Genomic DNA, 26,005 nt, shown 5'->3' with positions numbered 1-26,005 from the left:
GGCTCTGACGTTCGAGCACATAGTCCAACAACATTTCTACATTGTGGTTGAACAAGTGACGACGAGTGGCGCTCAGCGAATGCTGAAGATGACATTCTGTGTGATTCATCGGCTTGTTGGTGGTTAGAAGATTGAGGAGTCTGGTGATGGACCCTATCTCATGGAACAAAAGTTCAAATTCTGCTACTGCATCAGCATTGCGTGTCCTTACAACATAGTGACCATTTGATACTCTCTGAATAGTCTGCTCAACTTTAAATTCACCTGCAAAACTGCAAAACCAGCCTGGGCGGTCCCGAACAACCCATTGATCAACTGAAAAGTGCCGATAAAGCTCATGTTGTGTGAACTTCATTACCTTTATTTGTTCAAGGTACCATGAACCGTAACGCTAGTAGTTAATGTAGTCATATCCAGCAAATATTTGCATGGAATCTTCAATGGTAGCTACATGTAGATTCCAGTTTCCTTCTCTGTCAGAGACTACCGCATTTTTATGTCCCCCACCACTATAGTGGGGGACATATAGTTTTTGCCCTGTCTGTTGGTTGGTTGGTTGGTTTGTGTGTTTGTTTGTGCAAACTTTAACATTTGCAATAACTTTTGCAATATTGAAGATAGCAACTTCGTATTTCACATGCATGTGTATCTAATAGAGCTGCACCTTTTGAGTGGTGAAAGGTCAAGATCATCCTTCAAGGTCAAAGGTCAACTATATTGGTCAAAATCGCTAATTTAATGTACACTTTTGCAATATTGAAGATAGCAACTTGATATTTGGTATGCATGTGTATTTCATAGAGCTGCACATTGTGAGTGGTGAAAGGTCAAGGTCAAGGTTATCCTTCAAGGTCAAAGGTCAAATATATGGGTACATAGTGTTTCACTAACACATCGCTTGTTGACGATGGATACTAAGGCAACCAAACTCCAAAGAATTGGCAAAGCTCCGACTTAGCCTCACGTTTTTTCTGAAACTCAAGACAGTATTGATGCAATTGTACCATCTGCCCGGTAATAACCTCAAACTGCTCTGGACAGCGTTCATTGGCAACACGCATGTTTTGCAGTTCTTTCATCTGCTCCAGGAATGGGTATATAGCCTTTTCCTTATGTGTCAAAAAAGCTCGCCACTCCAGTTTATGAATTAAGTCCTCCACCATCAGCATACCAGTGACGGCCCGTACATAATGGCTGCCGTTCAACATTCTTTATCACACCTGGTCCAAACACCCCACATTCGATCAATGCGTCATCTAGGCCAGAGCCTCGAAGAAGTTTGCCCTGACATCTAAGCAGAACATGGGTCCAATTAATTTAACACTGGAACAAACTAAATAAACCAAACTTTATCAAAATAGCAGCCAGCATGCTGTGGTAAACAGACTCGCATTTCGTAATACCGTGACTTTCCCGCTTTTTGTAAATAAAATGATTCCATCAATGTTTGCAATCAAAATGCACTAATAAGCATAAATTGATTTTAATATCTATATAAAAGAATTGTTCTTTTGCATATTTTTTTTTTATAGATTTTAAACATTTGACAGTTTAAAACTGCATAAATAAGCATTACATTTTAGTAAAATTGAAGCTGTCAATTCAGCAAATCAACGAATCAAAGGACTGAGCGGTATTAATGACAAAATGACTGTACATGCCGTTTCAATTTCATTCTGACTTTGAAAAGATACATTAATAACATAAATTTATCCTACACACTATATTTAGTCAGTATATATATTTATTATAAATGTATGCTGTTGTTACGGTAAATAAAAGTCAAAATTGTATTATGTCAATGGCGGCCATCTTTGAATCGATAATAGCAAAAACTTGGCATGATGGCAGACAAGCACCTCGGTTTTTGTGCATGTCTACAAACCCATAAACTCAATTCCACTGAAATTTTGCAAACGGGTCCACACACCAAGTACATGACTATATCCGATATGAGTATAATTAAACATGATAAGGAATATTCGTTGATAACATTAAAAAATACAGAATTACCACAATTGCCAATCGAATAAAAACGTATGCTTGAAAAAACCTTTAAGATATTTGTCTACATTACTTATTACACCAGCTGGGAAACACCATTACCAAGTGGAGGTGTTATGGAACTCTAAAATCAACCTTTTGAACAATTATTGGACGTTCACTATTTCTGAAATAATTACTGAGGTTTAATATCTAATTAACTACGTCATAGATTTTATTGAAACTGTATTTTTAGTACTTCCTAGATTTCAATGAAACTTTTATTGTAAGTACTTCCTAGATTTCCACGAAACTTCATTTTAACTACTTTCTAGATTTCAATAAAATTTTATTTTCAGTACTACCTAGATTTCAAGAAAACTTATTCCCGGATTTCAATGAACCTTTACTTTATGTACTTCCTAGATTTCAATGAAACTTTATTTTAAGTACTTCCTAGATTTCAAGGAAACTTTATTTTAAGTACTTTCTAGATTTCAATGAAATTTATTTTAAGTTTCAATGAGATTGTTGAGAGTGATGGAACTTATATTATAAATTTCAAATAAACTACAGAATTTCATTTCATCCACAGCTAGAACATATTACAATAGGCTTGATGTGATGTTCTAATAGCAAATTAATTCATGAACATGGACATGTATAATTTATTTATATTTAATGTAACGATTAATAACAAAATTATATATACATATACTATGCAATAATAACTCTTTTCCGAGCTGTGTCTCAGCAAAATCTGCTGCAACTGGCAATAATTATATGAAACTATAAAACAAGTTATATCACCAAGACTGGTTGTGCACATTAGCAACAGTCACCTTTTTCTTAGAGTTTTGGGTTTGTTAGAAGAATGCTGACATTAGTTTATAATCCTCACATGGTGCACCTATTTTTTTGAAGCGCCTACTCATAAGCTCAATGATGATTAAATGGTGTCATAGTTTGTTATTTTCAATATACATCTGCTTTTATCTTTCCATTATTTGACTTACATCAATACCCGGTAACGTCCATTTCCTATTGCATATTTTTCTAACTGACTCACTGCATGATGCATTAAAAGCTACCTGGTAATAAGCTATATTACCGTAAAGTAAACAGACAGTTGCAGATAAAAACGATATATTTAAAAAAGCAAATATATAAACTATGAGAAAATTTATTAACCGTTGAACACAGCTGTACTTTCTTAATACAATTAGTTCGTCCTGGTTATATAGACAACCATATGCCCACTCCGATGGATCTGTTTGACAGGTTCAAAGGTTTGTCTAATAAAATAACTTATTGAAGGTGACATATAAGACACATACCGGATAATTATAATGACATGACATAACTTATTTTATTATGATTTTTATGCATATTAAGGCATATTCAGATTCAAGATAACGAATTAAAAATACAGGCTGTCAAGCGGTCATACTTTTTCCTACTCTTTCATCAGGATCCTACCTTTTCCTATTTTTGTACCAAATCTTCCTACTATTCCTACTTTTTCATTTCAATACAATGGATTTTTTTTTATAAAAGAGTTTATTTAGTACACTTGCAGGATTAATGAATCTATGGCATGACTGTATCCCTGTTAAGGTTCATTCATCTAGATGAGACCTGACAACCCATATCGACTGTCTGCTAGAACCTCTTCAGGTAAGCATATATATTTATTTCTTATGTCACTTTTGAAATTATTGACAAAAGTTTTTTTTCAAAGTAACACTAGTGCCTTGTTTACTTCCTTAGCATGTGTACACTGCAGACTTCACTACCTTACACAGTTCCCAGTGATGCAAGAGCTGAGGGAATCCATTGTTTATTCCACTTTGTTTTGTTTCTATTGACAACAATTTAAACAAATCTTATGCATGTTTACATGATATTGCTGTTTGGAATGTAGATATATAGAGATACATGTATTGTATGAGTGGTTATGTAATATGGAGTTTATTACACAAGTTATTTGAAAAAGATAAAACTGATGCTTTGCCGAGGTTTTATCATTTACAAACAATGAATGTAATAAATTCCGTATTACAACGGATATGATGTTCTATTGATATCCTAGATACATCATGTCGAGAAATTAAAGATAAATGCACAGATCCTAAATGCCCTGATATTTTTTCTGATAATGCCATAGCTAATGAGGTAACTTTAAGGTGTTACAGCGTAGTATTAAAAATATTAAACGGCATTATTACACTCACGCGACGTCATCAATGATGTAAAAACCATTATTTGAAACTGGAATAAACAATGTAGTGCAAGTGTTTCATTAACCAATCAATGATGTCATAAAAGATGTCAGGTGATAAGGTCCTATCTCCAGTTGCATAATCTGCTCTGCAATGACCAGTCATTTTGAATGTAACTTAAGTAATTATAACTGCACCCTATTGTCAATTTAAAGGTTTCGAAATGTAGCTGAAACAGAGCATTGATACTGCTTTATATACTAGTTTTAATCTTGTACAACAAGTTGGTGTATCACTAAATAAATTTGGTCTTCTGCTTAAGGATATAACATGCACAATATTATACCATTTTTATATCCGTACACAGAAGACATCTAACCACTTATTTGATGATACACCAAAATGAACAGCATCTAATTATACTTCTTTAACAGGGTAGCTTTGCTTGAAGCTTAATTATCATAGATACAGTCGCTTGAAGTTAACAGTTCCTTGGCAATCAGTGCCGGATGGACGCTTTTTACCTGGCACATTTTTTGGGGAAAATATATATGATTTTGTTGGGAGTGCTGATGGCCGTCACCCGGAGTCAGCACTCATATACAATTTATTTGTGCAGTTAGTTATTTGCAGTTAGTTTGGGCTTGCCATGTTCGCAGGTGGCCCTTGCTGCTTGGAGTCGAGACATTATATGTCAGAACCATTTTTTATGTTTTTATGTTATAAGGTCCTTTAATAAAAAGTAAAAATTTAGTTGAGTTTATATTTACTGTGTGAAAAGGGTTATTCATCGGAGTTTTCATATAGGCTTGCCCATGTAATGCTAGGTGGCAGTTTGGGTTTAGTTCTTGGCCTCTACAATAAATTCAATGCACACAAATAGCCTGAAACTTACATTTAAGATAAAAATAGCATATGGAACCTGTACAGGTGATACTATTGACAAAAATAACATAATGGCAAGGCTGCAAACAGGGGCTTCAAAATCAACTTTTTACCATGGACAAAAATGGCTGGGGACGAAAGAAACGTAATGATAGCCCGCTTTTGGAATGATATTTTTAAACGCAAAACATAGCAGCACAACCCATCAAACCATTGATAAATACCTCGTTACCAAGTGTTTTCGCGCAATAATTCACAGTGTGACCCTACAAGCGATTCCAGTTTAAAAATAACCCAAAATACAATATGCCTACCGCAGTAAAGCTTCCTGAGTAACAAAGAACAAAAGTATGGGAAAGGTCATGACCCCACAGTTTCGCATTTGAAAATGGTCATATTTTTAGTTTTAGGATGTAATGCAATTTGGGGGTACAATAAGACCTATTACCCTCAAATTTGACATTGAAATCTACCCTTTCCCAATATTTCACTTTCGACCGGGCAAATTCCGAGGCCAATTCGCATATTTTGCTTCCTACCGTGGTGTGCTACCTAAGAGGATATAAAACGGACCCTTTATACAAAGCCTTAAGTGGCTTTATGGAAAACGAAAGTTACACTTTCTCTTTCCGTTGATCTACTCGGTAAAGCTTTACAATTTCTTGCCAGATGCACAATGAATATAGCGAATGAGTTCACAAATTGTCCCCGATATTGGTATACAAATCTTTTTTTGATGACTTCGACTTTTTTGGTTGTCTTTTTTACTAATAAGTCGATACGGTAATATTAAATCTTATAATATAGCTGACACATCTTTTATGATAAAACACATGTAACATATCCATAATTTGCTACTCAATTCCCAGGCGTGGGAAACCAGTGTGTGATTTAACGTGTTTTTCTGGTGAGGGATCCTAAACAATGCATTTATAGTGCTTATATAATACAGTTAAAAAAGATTTCTGTGCATTGCAATAGGCGGATGGAATTTATGCGCATGATGTAAGTATACTATCATTTCAACCAATGTCATTATTTCAATATGCTATTAAATATTAAAATACATTTGAAATGCGATTGGCTTTACATGTAAATCTCCAATAATAGTATCATATTGTTCGTTCTTTTAGCACAATTATACAATCTTGTCATCAAAATCATAGCTGCCTACCATAAATTCGAGCAGCAAGTATTCTGACAGCTCTCTACTGCGTTTCTCTATGTTTGCTACTGCAAAATCTTGTCTATGGTACTGAAGGATTGCGTTCAATACATGAAGTTGCATCGTCAGATCTGGAATGGTGGGAGATTCATTGTGTGGTAAAGTGTATGTGTGTGTTTGTCCCTTCAGAGTGCTTTTTCGCTCTTCAACAGTTTTAAACGCTGTGAGGATTTTTAAATTACTGCTGATCATTTTTTCCAATGACAAGAAAATAACTCGCGTCGCGTACAACTCACATGCTCCGCTGTTAAAGGTCAAGTCACAAACTTAAGGTAACTCACAAGGACCAATTTCATACGACCGTTACAAAAATAAAACTAATTGCTACAATATTGAAGAGAATTTGAGATATAATGACGAAGCTTGCCATACACATGATAAAAAATGTGTGTTCAAATGTCTGTAGAATGTTACAATAATCTAAATACGTTTTTGATAAATGGATAAAGGATTTTATTATAAAACATTACACGTAGATAGATAAGGGATAAGGTCGCCGTAGCGTAGTGGATATGGTGTCCGTCTAGCGACCGAGCGTTCATTTGCTCGATTCCCACCGTGGGAGTGTTCTTTAGATATCCCCAAAACACCAAGTACTGGTTCTACCCATGGCATGGACTCAATAGTGTTTCAATAAGCCTGAGGCTTTCAATGCAATCGAGCTGAAATAAATAGGTTAAACAAATAAGATAAGGGAAATATAAATAGACAAATTAAATAAGTATTTTCAAAACATTGTTTACAACTGTCTTTTATTAACCCATACGCTGCTTATGTAAACACAAACAACGTTTATCGAATGGCCTTTGGTTTGAATCAGTTTTGTTCACTCAAATGCCGAACGTGGAAAACCAGTTTATGATCTGTCGCGATGGGTTTTTCTTGTGAGGTATCCTAAAACGATCGAAGTATATATAGGGTCGATCTTAAACTATGTTAAACATTTAATGTGAATTGAAATGGGCGGATGAACCATAACGCTACGATGTAGGTTATCTATTTTTTTCAGGTGATATCATTATATAATTTCACGACTTAAATTGCTCAATGATGATTACATGAAGTCATAGTTTGTTATTTCCAATATATCTGCTCTTATGTTTGCATTCCCATAATTTGACTTACATCAATACCCGGGAACGCCCTTTTACTAATGCTGATCATTTATCCCATGGCAAGAAAATATCTTGCGTCGCGTACAACTCACATGCTGATGTGTTAAAGGTCAAGTCGCAAACTTAAGGTTACTCACAATGACCAATTTTAGACGACCGTTACAAAAATAGAATTAATTGCTACAATATTGAAAAGTATATGAGATATAATGATGAAGCTTGCCATACACATGATGAAAAATGTGAGTTGTATGCCTGTAGAATGTTACAAAAATCTAAATACGTTTTTGACAAATGGATATTGGATTTAATTATAAAACATTACACGTAGATACATGTATATAAGAGATAAAGTCGCCGAGGCGTAGTGGATATGGTGTCCGCCTAGCGACCGGGCGTTCATTTGCTCGATGCCCACCGTGGAAGTGTTCTTTAGATCTCCCCAAAACACCAAGTACTGGTTCAACCCATTACATGGACTCAATAGTGTTTCAATAAGCCTGAGGCTTTCAATGCAATCGAGCTGAAATAAATAGGTTAAACAAATTAGATAAGGGAAATATAAATAGACAAATTAAATAAGTATTGTCAAAACATTGTTTAAAACTGTCTTTTATTGATCCATACGCTGCCTATGTAAACACAAACAACGTCTATCTAATGACCTTTGCTCTGAATCAGTTTTGTATACTCAAATGCCAAACGTGGAAAACCATTTTATGATCTGTCGCGATGGGTTTTTCTTGTGAGGTATCCTAAAACGAAGTATTTATAGGGTCGATCTTATACTATTTTTATACATTGTGTGTGTGTACGCTTAGCGACCGGGAGGTCATGGGCTCGATTCCTACAGTGTGAGCGTTTATTTTTATCTCCTCAAAACACCAAGTACTAATTCTACCCATGAAACGGGCTCGAGTGTTTCAATTAGCCAGAGGCTTTTGATGCAATCAAGATGTTCTTACAATTTCATGTGTCCGTTAATTAGCTTCATACATCTGAAGCATTCTTGCCATAAATTACCGGACTGTTGCGTAATGAATTCATCAAATGAGTGCTGTGAAAACATATTTTTTCCGACATAGGTATACAGAGCTCTTCTTCTTCGACGTTTCGGTTTTTCTTTTTTTATTATTAAAACATCGATAAGATAATTTAAAAACGTATGATAAAGCAGACAAATCTTTTATGATCAAACAAATGTAACAAATACATGATTTGCCACTCAAAATCCCGGCGTGGAAAACCAGTGTATGATCTAATGTGTTTTTCTGGTGAGGGATCCTAAGCAAAGTATTTATAGTGTCTTATCTAATACTATCAAAAAGTATTTATGTGCAATGAAATTGGAGCTGTAACGATTCGGTGCGATGAATCGAAAACCGGTTCAAAGCCGCCGAATCGATTTCGATACCAATAAGGCCAATTTCGATTCGATTCACTGCAATCCTGATTGATCCGCATTTTAAACCTTACTTTCCGAATCCGTCGTCTAAACTTTCTTGTCATTTGTAATACGTCTTGTGATTGGTCAATAGCCAATATGGCATCCAATGTTGACTACCCTAAATCTGTAATCACTACCAATTTAAGGCAATATTTAAAGAGAAAACACTTGGTTGATATTTCAAATTTGAAACTTTATTTCCCACGACAAGCCCTTTTAACATGTTAGCAAAACAATCTGAGACAACAGGTCACATGAAAGTTGTTTTGATCTCATTTTTTCCTCAATACATATGGTTTGTTAACTAAACTGTGTGCATTCTGTGATACATTGTGCATTTTATGTTATTAAAGAATTATTCAACAGAAAGTTTTGTTCAATAAATGTGTTACTTATAAAACAATGTTGCTTTTTTAAAATATAAAAAATTGAACACTTTAAATGTAAAACATAATAATTTAATAACAAATACCAAACATATTAATTCATGCCCTGGACAAACCAAACATGAAATAGTTTGCAAAATAAGCAGCATATAGTTATACCCCCACAAACAAAGTTTAGGGGGTATATAGGAGTCAACTTGTCTGTCGGTCGGTCGGTCTGTCGGTCTGTCGGTCTGTCTGTCGGTCCGTATTAAGTGTCCGCTCTCTAATTCAAGTAGTTTTCATCCGATCTTCGCCAAACTTAGTCAGAAGTTGTATCTTCATGATTTCTAGGCCAAGTTCGAGCATGGACCTTACCGGGTCAAAAACTAGGTCAGGGGGGGGGGCACTTAGTGCGTTTTAAACATTCAGCATGTTGTCCACTCTCTTATTCAAGTAGTTTTCAACCGATCTTCACCAAACTTTGTCAGAAGTTGTATCTACATGATGTCTAGGTCAAGTTCGAACATGGGCCTTGCCGGGTCAAAATCTAGGTCACGAGGTCACTTAGTGCGTTTTAAATTCAGCATATCGTCCGCTCTCTAATTCAAGTAGTTTTCATTCGATCTTCACCAAACTTGGTCAGAAGTTGTATCTAGATGATCTTAAGGCCAAGTTCGAACATGGGCCTTGCCGGGTCAAAAACTAGGTCACGGGGTCATTTAGTGCGTTTTTTAACATTCAGCATGGTGTCCTCTCTCTTATTCAAGTAGTTTTTATCTGATCTTCACCAAACTTGGTCAGAAGTTGTATCTAGATGATCTGAAGTCCAAGTTCAAACATGGCCATGCCAGATCAAAAACTAGGTCACGGGGTCACTAAGTGCGTTTTACACATTGAGCATGGTGTCCGCTCTCTATTTCAAGTAGTTTAAATCCGATCTTCACCAAAATTGGTCAGAAGTTGTACCTAGATGATGTGTAGGTCAAGTTCGAACATGGGCCATGCCGGGTCAAAAACTAGGTCACGGGGTCACTAAGTGTGTTTTAAACCTCACCATGTTGTCCGCTCTCTAATTCAAGTAGTTTTTATCCAAGCTTCACCAAAATTGGTCAGAAGTTGTATCTTGATAATATCTAGGGCAAATTTGAATATGGGTCATGCCGGGTCAAAAACAAGGTCACGGGGTCACTTGGTGCGTTTTAAACATCACAATGTTGTCCGCTCTCTAATTCAGGTAGTTTTCATCCAATCTTCACCAAACTTGGTCAGAAGTTGTATCTAGATGATGTCTAGGTCAAGTTTGAATATGGGTCATGCCGGGTCAAAAACTAGGTCACGGGGTATCTTAGTGCGTTTTAAACCTCACTATGTTGTCCGCTCTCTAATTCAAGTAGTTTTCATCCAATCCTCACCAAACCTGGCCACAAGTTTTAGCTAAATGATCTCTAGGACAAGTTTGAACATGGGCCATTCCGTGCCTATAACTAGGTCACGGGGTCACTTAGTGCGTTTTTTTAACATTCAGCATGGTGTCCGCTCTCTAATTCAAGTAGTTTACATCCGATCTTCACCTAACTTGGTCAGAAGTTTTATGGAGATGTTCTTAAGGCCAAGTTAGAACATGGGCCTTTCTAGGTCAAAAACCAGGTCAAGGGGTTACTTAGTGCGTTTTGAAAATTGAGCATGGTGTCCCCTGTTTTTTGTGAAGACGACATGCAAAATATAATGTGTCAATGCGGCATGTGGGGGGGGGGGGGGTATTCGTCACGCCTGTGACAAAGCTCTAGTTTAATTTGAATCGAATCGAAAATAATCGAATCGGACCATTTTGTATCGAAATCGAATCGAATCGAATGCTGGGTGAATCGTTACAGCTTTAATTGAAATAGGCGGATGCAATATATAAGCACGATGCAAGTAAAATATAATTTCAACCAATTTAAATATGCTATTTAACATCAAAATACATTTGAAATGCGATTGGTTTTACAATTATTTCTCAAAAAATGGCATCATGTTGTTCGTTCTTTTATCATTATTATATTTCATATCATTAAAATCATAGCTGCCTACCATAAATCCGAGCGCAAAGTATTCTGACAGTTCTACTGCGTTCCAAGCGCATTACAATACCATGCCTCGCTCGTTGTCGTTGTCCCCTTCCCATATAAAACGGACCCTTTATACAAAGCCTTAAGTGGCTTTATGGAAAACGAAAGTTACTCTTTCTCTTTCCGTTGATATACTCAGTAAAGCTTTACAATTACTTGCTGGATGCACAATGAATTCAGCGAATGAGTGCGGTGAAAACAAATTGTCGCCGACATTGTTATACAAATCTTTTTTTTATGACTTCGACTTTTTGGTTGTTTTTTTACTAATAAGTCGATACGGTAATATTAAATCTTATAATATAGCAGACACATCTTTTATGATAAAACACATGTAACATATCCATAATTTGCCACTCAATTCCCAGGCGTGGGAAACCAGTGTATGATCTAACGTGTTTTTCTGGTGAGGGATCTTAAACAATGCATGTATAGTGCTTATAATTATAATACTGTTAAAAAAGATTTCTGTGCAATGCAATAGGCGGATGGAATATATGCGCATGATGTAAGTAAACTATCATTTCCACCAATGTCATTATTTCAATATGCTATTTAGTATTGAAATACATTTGAAATGCGATTGGCTTTACATGTAAATCTCCAATAATAGTATCATATTGTTCGTTCTTTTAGCACAATTATACAATCTTGTCATCAAAATCATAGCTGCCTACCATAAATTCGAGCAGCAAGTGTTCTGACAGCTCTCTACTGCGTTCCTCTATGTTTGCTACTGCAAACTCTTGTCTATGGTACTGAAGGATTGCGTTAAATACATGAAGTTGGCTCTGGATCTGGAATGGGTGGGAGATTCATTGTGTGGTAGGGTGTTTGTCCCTTCAGAGTGCTTTTTCGCTCTTCAACAGTTTTAAACGCTGTGAGGATTTTTAAATTACTGCTGATCATTTTTCCCATGACAAGAAAATATCTCGCGTCGCGTACAACTCACATGCTCCGCTGTTAAAGGTCAAGTCAAAAACTTAAGGTTACTCACAAGGACCAATTTCATACGACCGTTACAAAAATAAAACTAATTGCTACAATATTGAAGAGTATATGAGATATAATGACGAAGCTTGCCACACATGATGAAAAATGTGAGTTCAAATCTCTGTAGAATGTTACAATAATCTGAATACGTTTTTGACAAATGGATAAAGGATTCAATTATAAAACATTACACGTAGATAGATAAGGGATAAGGTCGCCGTGGCGTAGTGGATATGGTGTCCGCCTAACGACCGAGCGTTCATTTGCTCGATTACCACCGTGCGAGTGTTCTTTAGATCTCCCCAAAACACCAAGTACTGGTTCTACCCATGACACGGACTCTATAGTGTTTCAATAAGCCGGAGGCTTTCAATGCAATCGAGCTGAAATAAATAGGTTTAACTAATTAGATAAGGGAAATATAAATAGACAAATTAAATAAGTATTGTCAAAACATTGTTTTAAACTTTCTTTTATTGACCCATACGCTGCTTATGTAAACACAATCAACGTCTTTCTTATGACCTTTGGTCCGAATCAGTTTTTAGCTGCTCGACATTTCGAAGAAAAATGAGAGCTATACTACTTTCCCCGGCGTCGGCGTCGGCGTCGCCGTTGGTTCAAGTTTTTATTAAGTCAAATAACTTTAACACACTCAAAGATAATTAACTAAAACTTTATGACAACAGGACAATTGTTAAGATCAAAGTGCATAACTCTGTAAGCATTATTTTTAGAGTTATGCACCTTTTTATACTTAGAAAATTGAAAATTTGGTTAAGGTTTGTGTTTAGGTCAACTTTATTCCTAAAGTGTCAAAGCCATTGCTTTCTTGCTTGCAACACTTACTAACTATCATAAGGGGACTGTACAGGCAAAGTTATGTAACTCTGACTGGCATTTTGACAGAATTATGGCCCCTTTTATACTTAGAAATTGAAAATTTGGTTAAGTTTTGTGTTTTGGTCCATTTTACTCCTAAAGTATCATAGCTATTGTTTTCAGACTTGGAACACACGCTAACTATCATAAGGAAAATGTAAAGGACAAGTTGCATAACTCTGGTTGGCATTTTGACTGAATCATGGCCCTTTTTGACTAACTTTAAATATTTTGTTAAATTTTGTGTTCACATGCACTTTACTTTTTTTCTTAAGTATCAAGGCTATTGCTTTTAAACTTCAAATACTTTCTTACTATCATTTGGGTACTGTACCTGGCAAGTTGAATTTGACCTTGACTTTTGGACGACCTTGATTCTCAAGGTCAAATAAATAAATTTTGCTTAAATGTCCATAACTTCTTTATTTAGGATCAGATTTGATTCATACTTAGACAAAACAACACTAACCTGACACACCACAATGGACTCCACACAAACCACTCCCACGCCCACCCCAGAATCCCCCCTCCAAAAATTTTTTTTTTCCTTAGCAGTTGAACTGTCCGTCAGTCTGTGCGTCCGTCCGAAAGCTTTTACATTGGTTATAACTTTTGCAAGATTGAAGATAGCAACTTGATATTTGGCATGCATGTGTATCTCATGGAGCTGCACATTTTATGTGGTGAAAGGTCAAGGTCGTTTTTCAAAGTCAAAGATAAAATATATGGCGTCTGTCTGTCCGTCCGAAAACTTTAACGTTGGTCATAACTTTTGCAATATTAAAGATAGCAACTTGATATTCGGCATGCATGTGTATCTTATGGAGATGCATATTTTGAAAGGTCAAGGTCATCTTCAAGGTCAACGGTCAAGGTCACATTTTGCAATATTGAAGATAGCAACTCGATATTTGGCATGCATGCGTATCTCATGGAGCTGAATATTTTGAATGCTGAAAGGTCAAGGTCAAGGTCAAAGGACAAATTTTGCAATATTGAAGATAGCAACTCGATATTTGGCATGCATGTGTATCTCATGGAGCTACACATTTTGAGTGGTGAATGGTGAAGGTCATCCTTCAAGGTCACAGGTGAAGGGTCGAATTTTGCAATATTGAAGATAGCAACTCGATATTTGTCATCTATGCGTATCTCATGGAGCTGCACATTTTGAGTGGTGAAAGGTCAAGGTCATCCTTCAAAGTTAATGGTCACAGGTCAAAGGTCAAATTTTGCAATATTGAAGATAGCAACTCGATATTTGGCATGCATGCGTATCTTATGGAGCTGCACATTTTGAGTGGTGAAAGGTTAAGGTTATCCTTCAAGGTAAAAGGTCAAGGTCAAAGGTCAAATTTTGCAATATTGAAGATAGCTACTCGATATTTGGCATGCGTGCGTATCTCATGGAGTTGCACATTTTGAGTGGTGAATGTTCAAGGGCATCCTTCAAGGTCAAATGTCAAATATATATCTTGAAAGCGGCGCAGTAGGGGGCATTGTGTTTCACGAACACATCTCTTTTTTCTTCTTATTATTTAGATATATGACCACACCCCCACATTATTCCCCCTCTCCATCCCCCCACACAAAAAGATTTTTTTTGAAAAATGGTTTAAAAACACAAATATTTATTTTTATTATTTTATTTATGAAAGACCGTCAAACCATCCCACCCAAGCTATTGCTATTAAACTTTAAATATAATCTTATTAGTTTGTTTTATGTCTTAACAATTGATCAATCGATTGTGGCAAATATACCTGAACTCAGAATCGTCTATAATGTACCACTTCTTTAAAACATAATCGATCAATATGTTTCAATTATGGTCCTCTTCCAGTTAGAATATGACTATATTACATTGACCTTATTGAATATTAACAATTTGCCCATGATGGCTTACGTTATACTGTCAAGCACTCGAAAAGTCGAGCGCTCTTGTGTATACTCAAATGCCGAACGTGGAAAACCAGTTTATGATCTGTCGCGATGGGGTTTTCATGTGAGGTATCCTAAAACGAAGTATTTATAGGGTCGATCTAATACTATTTTAGTCCCCTACCGGGTTCACCGGAGGGGACTTATGGTTTTCGCTCTGTGCGTCTGTCTGTCTGTCTGTCTGTCACACTTTTCTGGATCCTGCGATAACTTTAAAAGTTCCTAATATTTTTTCATGAAACTTGAAAGATGGATAGATGGCAATATGGACATTATGTACGTCATTTTATTTTGTTCCTACGTCAAAATTCTGGTTGCTATGGCAACAAATAGACTTGAAATACTGCTGAAAATGGTGGTTTTCCGGATCCTGCGATAACGTTTAAAGTTCTTCATATTTTTTCATTAAACTTGAAACATGGATAGATGGCAATATGGACATTATGCACGTCAATTCATTTTGTTCCTATGTCAATAATTCTGGTTGCTATGGCAACAAATATATACATATATAATCTGACAATGGTGGAATTTCTGACACTGGTTGAGCCGGTAGGGGACATATATTGATTGGCAATAGTCTTGTTATACATTTTATGTGAATTGAAATGGGCGGATGAACCATAACGGTACAGTGTAGGTCATCTATTCTTTCAGGTGATGTCATTTTATAATTTCATTATTTATAATGCTACATGATGATAAAATGAAGTCATAGTTTATGATTTTCAATATATCTGCTCTTATGTTTGCATTCGCATGATATGACTTACATTTATACCCGGGAACGTCCTTTTACAAATGCTGATCATTTTTCCATGACAAGAAAATTTCTCGCGTCGTGTACAACTCATATGCTCCTCTGATAAAGGTCAAGTCACAAACGTAAGGTTACTCACAAAAACCAATTTTTGACGACCGTTACAAAAATAGAACTAATTGCTACAATATTGAAAAGTATATGAGATATAATGATGAAGCTTGCCATACACACGATGTAAATATGAGTTCAAATGCCTGTAGAATGTTACAAAATTCTGAATACGTTTTTGACATATGAATATAAGATTTCATTATAAAACATTACAGACGTAGATAGATAAAGGATGAGGTCGCCGCGGCGTAGTGGATATGGTGTCCGCCTAGCGACTGGGCTTTCATTTGCTCGATTCCCGGCGTGGGGGTGTTCTTAAAATCTCCCCAAAAACACTAAGTACTGGTTCTACCCATTTCGTGGACTCAATAGTGTTTCAATAAGCATGATGTTTTCGATGCAATCGAGTCGAAATAAATAGGCTTAACTAATTAAATAAGGGAAATATAAATAGACAAATTAAATTAGTACTGTCAAAACATTGTTTAAAATTATCTTTTATTGACCTATTCGCTGCTTTTGTAAACACAATCAACGTCTATCTAATGACCTTTAGTCTGAATACGTTTTGTACACTCTAATGCCGAACGTGGAAAACCAGTTTATGATCTGTCGCGACGGATTTTTCTTGTCAGGTATCCTAAAACGAAGTATTTATAGGGTCGATCTAATACTATTTTTATGCATTTATTGTCAATTGACATGGGCGGATGAACCATAACTGTACGATGTAAGTCATCTATTCTTTCAGGTGATGTCATTTTATAATTACATTATTAATAATGCTAAATGATGATTAAATGAAGTCATAGTTTATTATTTTCAATATATCTGCTCTTATGTTTGCATTCGCATGATATGACTTACATTAATACCCGGGAACGTCCTTTTACTAATGCTGATCATTTTTTCCATGACAAGAAAATATCTCGCGTCGCGTACAACTCACATGCTCCTCTGATAAAGGTCAAGTGACACACGTAAGGTTACTCACAAGGATCAATTTTAGACGACCGTTACAAAAATAGAACTAATTGCTACAACATTGAAACGTATATGAGATATAATGATGAAGCTTGCCATACATATGATGAAAAATATGAGTTCAAATGCCTGTAGAATGTTACAAAAATCTAAATACCTTTTTTGATATTTGGATATAGGATTTCATTATAAAACATTACAGACGTAGACAGATAAGGGATAAGGTCGCTGTGGCGTAGTGGATATTGTGTCCGCCTAGCGACCGGGCGTTCATTTGCTCGATTTCCACCGTGGGAGTGTTCTTTAAATCTCCCCAAAACACCAAGTACTGGTTCTACCCATGACATGGACTCAAGAGTGTTTCAATAAGCCCGAGGCTTTCGATGCAATCGAGCTGAAATAAATAGGTTTAACTTATTAGATAAGGAAATATAAATAGACACATAAAAAAGTTTTGTCAAAACATTGTTTAAAACTGTCTTTTATTGACCCATACGCTGCTTATGTAAACATTATCAACGTCTATCTAATGACCTTTGGTCTTATTCAGTTTTGTACACTCAAATGCCGAACGTGGGAACCCGTTTATGATCTGTCGCGATGGGTTTTTCTTGTGAGGTATCCTAAAACGAAGTATTTATAGGGTCGATCTAAAACTATTTTTATACATTGTATGTGAATTGAAATGGGCGTATGAATTATAACGGTACGATGTAAGTCATATAATATTATTTGTTCAGCTGATGTCATTTTATAATTTCACGACTAATATTGTTTTACTTGTGTCGCAATATCAACTGTTATATGGCGCCTTTATAACTCTGCGCATCAAAAGCTTTCGTGTTCTTAGCTAACATGATCGGAGAGCCTTTAGGATACTGTGATGATCGTCGTCCGTCAGTCGTATGAATTTTTCTTCTAACGACTTATCCTGAATGATTCGGCAAAGGACATGTTCAAATCGTTCTCATCCGTTGTATATGTAGGTAACCAGAGCTAAAAGTAGGTTTAACGGGGCATTTTCACAGATTTTGGCATGTATTGAAATTTGTCATTAAATGCTTTATATTGATTAATGTAAACATTGGATATTAAAAGCTCCAATAAAAAACAACAACAAGAATACAATAAAAGAAAAACAAAAAAGTAACCCTCAACTGGGCTCGAACCACTGACAATCGGAGCCCTGGAGTAAATTGTATCGCTTAGACCACCCCGCCATCCGTGCTCACACAATGAGTGACGTATCTTGTAATTAATATAAGCATTTCTCGTAGTATAACAAAATATAACAACAACATTAGAACTCTCCAAATTATTCAATCGTTTCGCGTTGCAACGCTTTATAATTTTCAGGTTTTAAAATCGTCAAAGGATGCATATAAATTACATGGATATGTTAGCGCACGGTAAATTTTCAGTATTACTGTTTCCTCACAAGTATCATAACTACAACGAAAATTTGCGATTCTGAAACATTTTTTTATAAATTTTGTCAATTTACCGAAAAGTGAAAAGGCCTTTTAAAAATTAAAGCTTCGGTTTTACAAACTCACTGAGCAAAAAAGTTTTTATCCAACTGCGCCCTTCTTGTGTGTGGTTTGTGTGTGTTTGGTGAAAAGTTTGTTAAATTTGATATTGCATAATATACTAAATAATCACTAAAGTTGATTTTTGGTATTGTCAATATGACATGCGTTATAAGAACTTATGTGACTAATAGAGCGTTTTTCATCTCATACGCCAAGTTATAAAACTATTTAATATATCGTTGATATATTGTTAATGTAACGTTGTGTACACCATCTCGAGTATTCGTTATTCCATTTTATCACATGCTATTCCCTGTTTCCCATGCAATACAACCATTACATATTTTTTATATTACACATGTGTAATACAACATTTTAAAGCATTTTCATTGGCTTAGTTTTCGTGTATTGACCAATCGCATTTTGTTATTTTGCTGAAATGACGTTGCAACGTCAAATAACGTCACGAAATGTAAACAACATTCGGGATTTATCATAATGTTTGCCGATATGTTTATTTAAATTGCTCATTTAAAAGCATGTAATAAAAAAGATCTGACACTCGTTGTTATATCATATCATATTTTATTAAACTCGTCCAGGAAATTCGTTAGTAAGCTCGCCAAAGGCTCGCTTAGTAACAAAATTCCTGAACTCGTTTAATAAAATATGGTATGATATGACAACTCGTGCCATACCCTATATATTTGCATCATGTTTATCTCTGGCAATTTCAAAATGCATTTCTATTTATGGTTTGTGTTTATTTGTATTTAATGGGGTTAAGTCTACTTGTGTTAGATATGTTATAAAAAAAATTTTCATAAGATCTAGCCAGCAGTTATATGGAGAGAGACCAACGAAACATTACTGTTTACTTTAGCCTGTTCGAAAAGCGCAATTTGTGAAGAACTGACATTTTTACGAAAAAATAGGGTGTTGTTCAACATGGATCTGCTACGTACGGACATCCACCTCTGGCTTAAAGAACAAGAAGTAATGCATGTGTAAATGTGTTATTTAAAATATCATTCCCACTTTTTGAAAGGAAAATGGACATACACATATAAGTAAAATAAACAAGAACATTTTAAAATGGATAAGCTACTTAAAAGTAAACTTGTCCACACATTGGTAACATTTTGTTCTGCCACAGATAATTTTGAGGAATATCTGTCATGTTTAATTGACAAAATAAGTGTCGAGTCTTGTTCCTCCAATAGGGAATACATTAAAACTATTTGCCAAGTGTCTGACTATATATGCTCAACCTGCGATTTAGCCAAATGGTCACAAACTTCTGAAGGATCTTCCGACGCGCGTCAACAAAGAGAAGTCTGCAAATTGTGTCAATCGTTATATGATCGAATAACGGATAAACATGCACTTAAATCTCCAAATTGGGAGAATGTTGAATGGAGATTAATTCTGAGAGAACCACTGCAACATATGAAATGTTATATAAAGGAATACGGACATCGCGAGGTGCGAAAGGTGCGGCAATTAGGATTGTCAGCTTTAATTCAAATCTGTTCAAATCATTGCGATTTAAAAACACTGTTCGGCAACGTGCTACCCTTCCTAGAAAAGGTATGAATGTCTTGGCACATTGTTTGCAAAACTGTAACAGAAGTTATAATGCGTAATTTAAAAGGAAAAAAATCTAGGAGATAACTTGCAAGGTTGAAATCGCACTATGCAAAATCAACATTCTGACGCATTTTATTTCCGTTTAGTGTCCAATGTCTTGCAGTATCAACAACATAGTTTTGTAATTTAGCATTATGTTAAATGTAATACACATTAAATGTAATAACTATATAGCAATATGAACTTACTATATAGCAACTAGTGCATGTTTACATGTTGGGTTGGTTGAAATATGTTGCTTTGATTCTAAAAATGTACAGAACATTTCTTCAACGTAGAGGATTGTAAGGAAGGAGGGGTTGTCGTTGAACATCTATTTAATTATAGTACATTGCAGATTGCAGAGACCCGAGATCAAGTATTCCAGTCCGAAACATTGGATATTGGTGAAGACGAATTAAATACACAGTTGCGTAAGATCGAAGACGTTTTAAAAATAGTATGCAGAGGTACCGATATGGACATAAGGTCCTACACGATGTCAGCAAAGGTACTGTTCCACGTTTTACCGGTTCTACTGTTTTTAGAACGCTTGTGTTCAAATAATCGCCATTAATTGTTGTTGCTATTCTATTCATTTTTTCTTGCAGTTATCTTAATATCGGTCGTTATGTCAGTCCAAATAAAACGTGTAAAATCTATTGTTTCCTTTTAGCATATAATAAGGCTCAACGATTGTCATATTGATTGTTTGAGGACATGTTTATCACGTTCAGATATAGTTCATGTGGGGTCAACAAAAATGTGAAGTATTTAACGTTAAACCCAGCAAACATGAGCCTATGAGTTTCACAATGGCTTGCCCATATTGAACCATCTATTCGACCCATTTGGGACCTATATGGCAAAGCAAATAAGAACATCGCCCAGATATTAAGTCCGCATTTCAGCACTGTGGGGAAAATTAAATGGATATTTTGTACAAACATATTGTGTTTGTAAGAACACGGTCGTAAGCAAAAACAATTTCATCTTAAAAGGTTTATGAACACTTAATAGCGTAAAAGGTATGACCCATATGGGGCCCATCCTGTCTAACAACATCCCTGAATAGGTGCAAGCATGCAAATTAATAAAACGAAACTATTGACAGTGTCAACAATGAAGAACACACACGGTAAGTTTTTACAATTATCATGTATGTAACAATAAGTTTTATTTATTTTGTTGATATTCTCATAATAACAATATGCCATACTGTGCTTAAAACAGTTAATAAATTAATATATTTCTTAAAAGCAGTTTTGTGTTACGCGATGCCAGTTTTGAATTGCTGTCAAACTGTGACATTATATTGAAATATTTTGCCAGGACGAAGTCGACATGTAAAGCATTAAGTAAAAATAAATGCATATGCTTTTTTTGCAGAATATATTCTAAGGAATTGGCAAATAAAAGTATATGTACACGGAAGTTACAGAAGCCTTGAGACAAAGATTTTAAGACGGTGACAGGAACACCGTTGTCAAATTATAGCAAATGGAGTCATAATCACAACATGAACTACCGTGTGCCTCAAATATTGTCGTTAAATAAAGTTTGAAATTTCGGAATGAGTTGCTTTAAGTAGGTTACCGGATAGCTGAACATAGAATGTACACTGCAGCCTATATGGCACCCCGATAGAACCCACATGCAGCCTATTTGGGACCCATATATAAACCATTTGGGTCAAATATGGTTCCCGATTGCAAAACCGATGAATGACCCAAACATATCTTTCGTGTGTATTGGTTTTCAAAGGCTAAATTAAAATTGATAAGTATAATTGGAATCACAATTAAATTGCTCACCTGAATTAATTTAGAGTGATTTTTAAATATATCATACATAATGTGAGGTGTTTATGATGACAAAGGTTGTATGCAAGCTTTATGAAACGTTTATACAGCAACCCCAGCCAATTCAACTTGAATATAAAGTTAGACATAATTTTCAGTTTAATTTAATTTAAATTGTTATTTTGCAGGTTTTGATATTAAAATCTACTCAAACTTTGCTAAGGATCCCTTTTTATTTTCACATTATTTTCAGTTTAATTTAATTTAAATTGTTATTTGCAGGTTTTGATATTAGAATGTGTGTTTTTGATTTTTTTATTGATTGATTTATCATTGATGCGTGACGCTGGTTGAATCTAGCTAGGGGTGAACTTCCAATTACACATACTTTCAAGTGATCCTAAGCAAATGTTGAGTAGTATACAATCGTCTCGTAGTATCGGCCCTTCTGACTGGTTGCCAAGATTTGTTACTATACTTATAAAATAAATATTTATTTTATTTTATTTTCGTTCATATAAGATGAAATATCAAGCAAACAAAGCATATATATACACATGTATTTTTTATTAAAAGCTTTAGTGGCCCTCCATTTTAGTACACCCCCTGCTCCCCAAAAAAATTAATCCCTACCTACCGACCCTGTTTTTTTCCAAGGAGACCAGAAACGGACCTATTTTTTATTTTGGCCTTATAATAAGAATATCATACACGTATGCCTACTAAGCAAATCAAATTGTGAAATGCCTTAATCTATTAATCCTTAAACACAGAAAAACAGCTGAATTTCAGATAAACTGAAAGAACCTAATTTCCCGGACGGACCGGTACTGTATGCATGCATAGACGAACCATGTACCCAGACAAAAATATATGCCTTGGCCTAAGACCTATAGACAGCAAAAATGTACTGTCCTATTCATTATATAATAGCATAGTATCTGAATAGTAGATAGATTTACATACACAAGGAATAATCGCTCTCTTAAACGAATAGCAACATTTAATGCGACGTCACGACCTTTAGAACACGACCAAAAATTAACCTTACACAGAGAATACAGGATTGTTACTTTCATATTGCAAAGAAATCATATCATAACATCATATAAAACACAAACTTACACTGTGGGGTCATAAAGAGGATCTATATTTTGGGAAAATCACTTTGCATTCTGCAAAGTGCCGCCTAAACGTATTTGACTTACAAATGGTGTACATTTATTCAAGGGGAACAACGTTTACAACGCGAAAAGCTAAAAACCGCTATAGACAGTACTAAACCGTTTATATCATCTGCGCTCTCTGCACCTAGCTCTAGTCCCACCTCAAAAATAAAAACAATTGTAACAGCACATCATGAGTTTAGATATAACTTTAGTGTAAGTATTTGTTAACAAAATTATAAAATTATTCATACGCACTACTATGTCGGGTATAATAAAATGTGTCGATATACCTTTTTCTTAAGTTTTGGATTAGGTTAAGGTAATCAGACAACTCGATGTTTCAATTCTTTGTATAAAATTCATTAACTTTTGTCATTAGAATCATTTCGCCACACACATTTGTACACATCAATAAGTTTAGTTTTAAATAAAGAAATTCATACATTTGAAATCACTGATTCTGGATGGGTCCAAACATCTGCAAAAGCAGTATTTTGAAGTAAGCCATGTCCTTTGTTATCCAATTGTTACATGTTTTATATTTTCAGCACCATTTCTCATATAAATTAGTGTACTAAATAATATACAATAAGTTTTTTAAACAGTATACACTTTTGTATAATATTTTGGAATTCGTACATAGCTATTGATATAAATGGGTATCGCTCTAGTCCCCCATATACTGCTGAATTAAGAACACTCATTTGGACATCAAGTATTCTTTTGAAAAATCTTCTGTAAACTCTTTGAATGCCCTCAGCATTTAAACACCCCAAACCTCACACGCATAACACAGTATTGAAGTAACATATACGAATCAAACAAATTCAACATTATTTAAACAGGAGCATGCATGACTTTGGTGATTGAAAACAGCGACTCCATAGCATTTAAGCCTTTATCTGATGCATACAAGTAGACTTAATGTTTTCCCGTAGGCATTACAATGAGCATATAACAAGTATGATCAATTTTAGTTCACATTGACCCAAACGGTACGCCATAGCAATCGCTGTTGCTTTCGCAGGCCAATAGGTGTTCGGTGCACAACACAACAAACTAGTAGCATGCCAAAACTTAGCCAGATTAGTTTGCTTTGGGGTTTAAATACAAGTACCAGGCTGGTCGACAATTTAAATACTTTAAATCGTTTGATATTGAGAAATTTTACGCGATATCAAGTTTACCAAATAATGTTGATATGAGGCTTACAATTGTATATGTTAATTTTTACTCGTGTTACCTCACATCATACCGTTTACCTTGGTAAACGATAGCGTATTACTGCGATTTAAAGCCTTCTAATGGTCTTTTTGCAGATCTTCAACACCAGTCAACAGCAATTTACAGTTGAAGATGAACTAAACACCAAGCGAAAGATAATACAGACTCTAGATAAACGTATTCATTCTTTAAAATGTTGGCAAACTCTATCTGGAAACAGCCAAGAAGATCCGGAGCTTCTACAATTGAAGTTTATAAGAAATCAGCACTGGCAAAAACTTCAAGAGAGGAGTCAGCAACTCGCAAGCAATACAGATAGTAAAATCCAGATATATGAGAAACGCAGGCAATTTCTAAAAAACTATACAGATGATATAAACAAGAGCTCTATTGACAACTCCAGTCAGTATTGTGCTAGCGGAATGGTGGGCGACTCAATTGTTAAGTCCGCTGGTGACAAATATAATCAAATTTTGCTAGAGGGAATTTACGACAATGGGATCGAAGCATTAGAAAATACACACACAAATCAAAACGGTAATATGTGTACTATTGCCACCTATTATTATACTACTAGTGCTGATGTAACTACTTTTACTTCTTACACTTATTTGCCTGATTATTTATCTTGTGTTTGGCTTATCGATAATTGAAAATTTTATATTTATATTTATTTGTTTAATTTAAAGATAAATTAAATGGAAACATATACTAGCGTTTTGAGCAGATGGCCCCTTTTAAGCATAATCACATGCAATAGAGGGTTGATTATAATTATGACGTCACGTTGAATCTTTGTCCTCTGTTAGTTACAAATCTTAATTGAAAAGCATCAATTGCTCACATATAATTTATTGATATAACTATTGGCTTATTCTAAACTACACATGACCGATAAAATAATGGTTGTTGCAGGTATTAAAAGGGTGATTGATTTAATCCTTGAAATACGAGATACAGGCGGCGCAGGTATTTAAATTTTTGCGTTACGTGGTAAAAAACTCTTCACCTAATACATGTACTTTCATAAAGGTTTTATGTATGGTTCATTCAATGCATGTTGCATGAAGTCATTTTTTATTTCCTTTATTTGTTTAGGCCGATTCTTAGTACCAGGCACGTCGAATGAAGAATGCCTGCGAACTGTTGCTCAGACTAACTCGAAAAGTGATCTGGATTCGAGGACAAGCATTGGTCATATAAGTAAGGAACACCGTTCGAACCTTAGGCTAATTTTGACGTTATGTTTTCGGCTGACCTAAAAGGCCTTTATGTAAATTACTTTGATTGTTTGTGATATCTAAGAAACGGGAAAAATAATGCCAAAATTTTCATGTTTGTGATTGATAACTTTCAACAACGGATCAATATAAACCAAGGATTATAAAATAGGTTTGAGGGCAACAAATTTACATATTTTTTAATGTGTGTTTTAAATAATGTTAAATAAGTCTTTGCTTTAGGAAATTTCATTTATGGATACTTGCGCTATGGCATAAGATGCGCATATTGCTTTAGTACAGCGGCTTTACATTTTCATTGCACTTGTTTTATGGTGTATGTTGTGTTTATGCCATGACTGCAAATAAAAGTTACAACAGATATTCGTTTATCTGCAA

At 35.1% G+C, this 26,005-nt stretch overlaps 1 protein-coding gene across 1 annotated transcript in view; it reads left to right on the top strand.

The window, feature by feature from the left end:
- Positions 1 to 5,802: 5,802 nt before the first annotated feature.
- Positions 5,803 to 26,005, top strand: part of LOC127852783 (uncharacterized) — a 46,255-nt gene continuing 26,052 nt past the window's right edge. Inside the window, exons 1-6 of the mRNA XM_052386750.1 lie at positions 5,803 to 6,095; positions 19,391 to 20,152; positions 20,550 to 20,702; positions 24,482 to 24,923; positions 25,302 to 25,355; positions 25,485 to 25,589. Of these exons, the coding sequence (XP_052242710.1) occupies positions 19,658 to 20,152; positions 20,550 to 20,702; positions 24,482 to 24,923; positions 25,302 to 25,355; positions 25,485 to 25,589 (1,249 nt within the window). The 5' untranslated portion in view covers positions 5,803 to 6,095; positions 19,391 to 19,657. The remainder of the gene's footprint in view (positions 6,096 to 19,390; positions 20,153 to 20,549; positions 20,703 to 24,481; positions 24,924 to 25,301; positions 25,356 to 25,484; positions 25,590 to 26,005) is intronic.

Source organism: Dreissena polymorpha, chromosome 12 (assembly GCF_020536995.1).
Source record: "Dreissena polymorpha isolate Duluth1 chromosome 12, UMN_Dpol_1.0, whole genome shotgun sequence".
Taxonomy (NCBI): Eukaryota; Metazoa; Mollusca; class Bivalvia; order Myida; family Dreissenidae; genus Dreissena; species Dreissena polymorpha.
The sequence above is the reverse complement of the archived record's forward strand: the minus strand, read 5'-3'. Positions and strand labels throughout refer to the sequence as shown.